Source organism: Lipotes vexillifer, unplaced genomic scaffold (assembly GCF_000442215.2).
Source record: "Lipotes vexillifer unplaced genomic scaffold, Lipotes_vexillifer_v1.1 scaffold1088, whole genome shotgun sequence".
NCBI classification, from domain to species: Eukaryota; Metazoa; Chordata; class Mammalia; order Artiodactyla; family Lipotidae; genus Lipotes; species Lipotes vexillifer.
In genome coordinates this window covers 2,635,281-2,638,514 of record NW_006779738.1, presented here as the reverse complement: position 1 = coordinate 2,638,514, position 3,234 = coordinate 2,635,281, and the positions used below count along the sequence as shown (strand labels likewise).

Here is a 3,234-nt window from a genome sequence, read left to right as displayed (position 1 = left end):
GTTGGTAAATAATGCAGCATCTTTAGGGTGGCTTCCAGACAGAGAGGGAGATTTTTTTTTTTTTCAAATGACTTAGATTTAATCATCGGAAGCAAACTAAATGGAGAGCTTACAATAGAGAAGAATTACATGTCAGTGCCTTTTGCAAACTGAGCTGGGACAGAAAGGGACTGGGGCTGCCCCTCAACCCGATCCCTTCCAAACAAAGACATCCACAGTGTCCCTGGCAGTCTGGCTCAGGGAAGGAGGAGACTGTTGGCTCTGTGCGTTGAGGTCGCCTTGCCACCGCTCACTCCTGGCCAGCCATCAGGAGCCCCGCCTTGCTGGCTCTGTTCATCACCCTTTTTTTTGTGGCCTGATACGATGTCATCAATCCGCAGCAGTAGAACTGCCGTCTCCAGTGCTGTCTTATACATTTGCAGCTTTACAGCCAATGGTTCCCAGATGCCCAGTTCTCTCATGTCCACCAAAGTACCTGTCTCACCATTTACACCCCAGGTCTCACAATTCTCCTGGGTGTGCTTGGCCCGAAGGGAGGTAAGTAGACGGATGGTGCTGGCCCCACGGTTTTGAATAAGGGTACGAGGGATGACCTCTAGGGCTTGGGCAACAGCCCGATATGGCCATTGTTCCACACCAGTCATGGCCTTGGATTTTTCTGTCAAGGCATGAGCCACAGCCATCTCAGAAGCCCTACCCCCGGGCACCAGCTGAGGGTCCAGGAGAACATTGCAGCACACCTGCATGGTGGCATCCTGGAGGTTGCGTTCTACTTCCGAGAGCAGAGAGGGAGATTTAACTTCATCTTATGCATTTTGCTTATTTGAAAAAAATTGTTTTCAGCACGGAGTGCGCCAATCACAGCATCGTGGCATACGTGTTGTACTGACATCTGGAAATATTTAGCAATTCGAGAAACAAACAGTCAAGGAGTTCGCCCAGATCATCAAATACAGATTTGACCCTAACCCAGATTCCCAGCAGCACGCATCAGGAGTGAACAAACATAAGTTCCTAATGACACTATCTCCTTCTGTAGCAGAAACAAACAGGGTTGGTTCTGGTACCCAGGCCTGGAAGTGGCTTGGGGATCCTGGTCTCTGGTATGTTTCCCACTGGCAGCCTCAATGGAATTCAGCAGAAATCAGGCCACAGGACTGGATGAGACAGGACAGTGGTCCAGACAGGCTGGCAGAAGTTCAGTCCAGGGTTCAAGGGCAAACGGTGGATGAATGGGGGCAGAGGTCAGCAGAGGTCAGGACTAAGTGGGCAGCAACGAGGATTAGGCTCGAGGCTTCAGTGCCAAGCCATCAACAGGACCCAGCAGAAGCTCAGGGGCTGCGAGATGAGAAACAGGCCAGAGGCACAGAAGAACACAGTCGGGACATGAGCTGGGAATGCAGTGTTAGGGTTAGGGCCCTTCTTCCTCACAGGTGCTTACAGAACGGGACTGGGCACACCCACCAACTCAAGTTCCAGACAGGGCTGGACATTGCCACACACACACACACAGACGCCCCCAGTGCCCCTTACCCCCCGAGGCCCGAGCTTCATTCCAAGCACCGTTTTGCTCCGGCTCCAGTTCACCCGCTGTGCCTCTCCTTCTATTTCCACAGTGAGTGGGGACTTCAGAGTCTTTAGAACACTCCTGTTGTCCCAGGATCTCCAAACTGTTCTACCAAGCCACACAGCTACCCAAACGAAGTACAAAACCCCCCTCTTCCATCTCTGCCAGCCCTCAGCCCCACCCCAAGGCGTACCTCTTGCTCTTTATATCCATGGAAAGAATGTTGGGATTCCCGGATATATACCCGGGCATTTACCTTGACCACAAAAAACTAAACTCATACTCTTCCCCAAACTTACTTTTCTTTCTCTATTTATTCCCGACGCGGTGATGAGCATCACTGTCTGCTTAAAACTAGAAACCCAGGGGCCACCCTAGGCTCTTTCTTTTCCCTTTTTTCCCCTGTATCCAACGACAGATTTCTTCTTTTTAAACCCTCAAAACTTCTCAGGCCATATGCCTTCCTACGTATCTGCCTCTACCATCTCTCAAAGAATTATGACAAAGCCTCCAAGTTGGACTTCTGGCCTCCAATGATTCCAGAACAATCTTTTCCTAAAATATGAATTGGACCGTGAGCTTCTTCTGCTTGGAAGCCTTTGTTGACCTGCCAACGGATGGATGCTATTCTCTCCTCATCGGAAATTCAGGGCCCCGGGAAACGTAGACCCCAACCTCTCCCCGCTCCCTCCCTCCTGGCTTTAAGCTCCAGATCAGAGGGATCTAGCGAAGGTCTGTGGACCTACTGAGATCACAGGCAAAATGTCAGCCATATGTACGTTTTCTAGAAGGACTTGCAATCGTTGTCAAACGGGAATCAAGGGTCCATGACGCAAACACAAGTTAAGAACTACTGCCCTGGGGCTTCCCCGGTGGCGCAGTGGTTGAGAGTCCGCCTGCCGATGCAGCGGACGCGGGTTCGTGCCCCGGTCCGGGAGGATCCCACGTGCTGTGGAGCGGCTGGGCCCGTGGGCCATGGCCGCTGAGCCTGCGCGTCCGGAGCCTGTGCTCCGCAACGGGAGAGGCCACGGCAGTGAGAGGCCCGCGTACCGCAAAAAAAAACCCAAAAAACTACTGCCCTTCACGTGGCATTCCTTCACAGGCCAGACCCTACTCACCTCACACCTGGCTTGTCAGAAGTGTTCAAACACATCTGACCAGGACCTATGGTAAGAAACATTATATTTCTGTGTAAAACAGAACCAAATTTTTACAAAACAATTCTCACTCGACCTACGTCATAGACACTCTAATCTTTACTATTTCAGTCATTTCCCTTTTTTCAATGCTGACTGTGATCCCTTAAACTTATTTTACAGCCCCTCCACCACCAATGGATTCCAAACCACAGTCTGAAACTTAGGTCTTGAGGCTGTGTCGTATTTGTGATTCTCTATTATTATTTTGGTCTCAATTCCCAACTGTCTCTCGGAAGCTCCTTGAGGGTAGGGATCGTGACGTATACATTTGCAGTATTGCCCCAGGCACAGAGTCAGTGCCGTAAGAAGACAGCTGGAAGACGTGGGGAAGAAACAAAGGACTACTTGGTGTAAAAACTGCCAACCACTTCAGGCATGGAGATGTGACAATCATTAACTGGTGGAGAATTCCCTGGATTGCATTTAGGGTAGGGGTCCCCAACCCTTGGGCTGTTAGGAGCCGGGCCG

At 50.8% G+C, this 3,234-nt stretch overlaps 1 protein-coding gene across 1 annotated transcript in view; it reads right to left on the bottom strand.

Annotated features, from left to right (window-relative positions):
- Nucleotides 1-236: 236 nt before the first annotated feature.
- Nucleotides 237-3,234, bottom strand: part of LOC103086534 (T-complex protein 1 subunit gamma-like) — a 145,490-nt gene continuing 142,492 nt past the window's right edge. The window contains exon 4 of the mRNA XM_007452957.1: nt 237-805. Within this exon, the coding sequence (XP_007453019.1) occupies nt 237-805 (569 nt within the window). The remainder of the gene's footprint in view (nt 806-3,234) is intronic.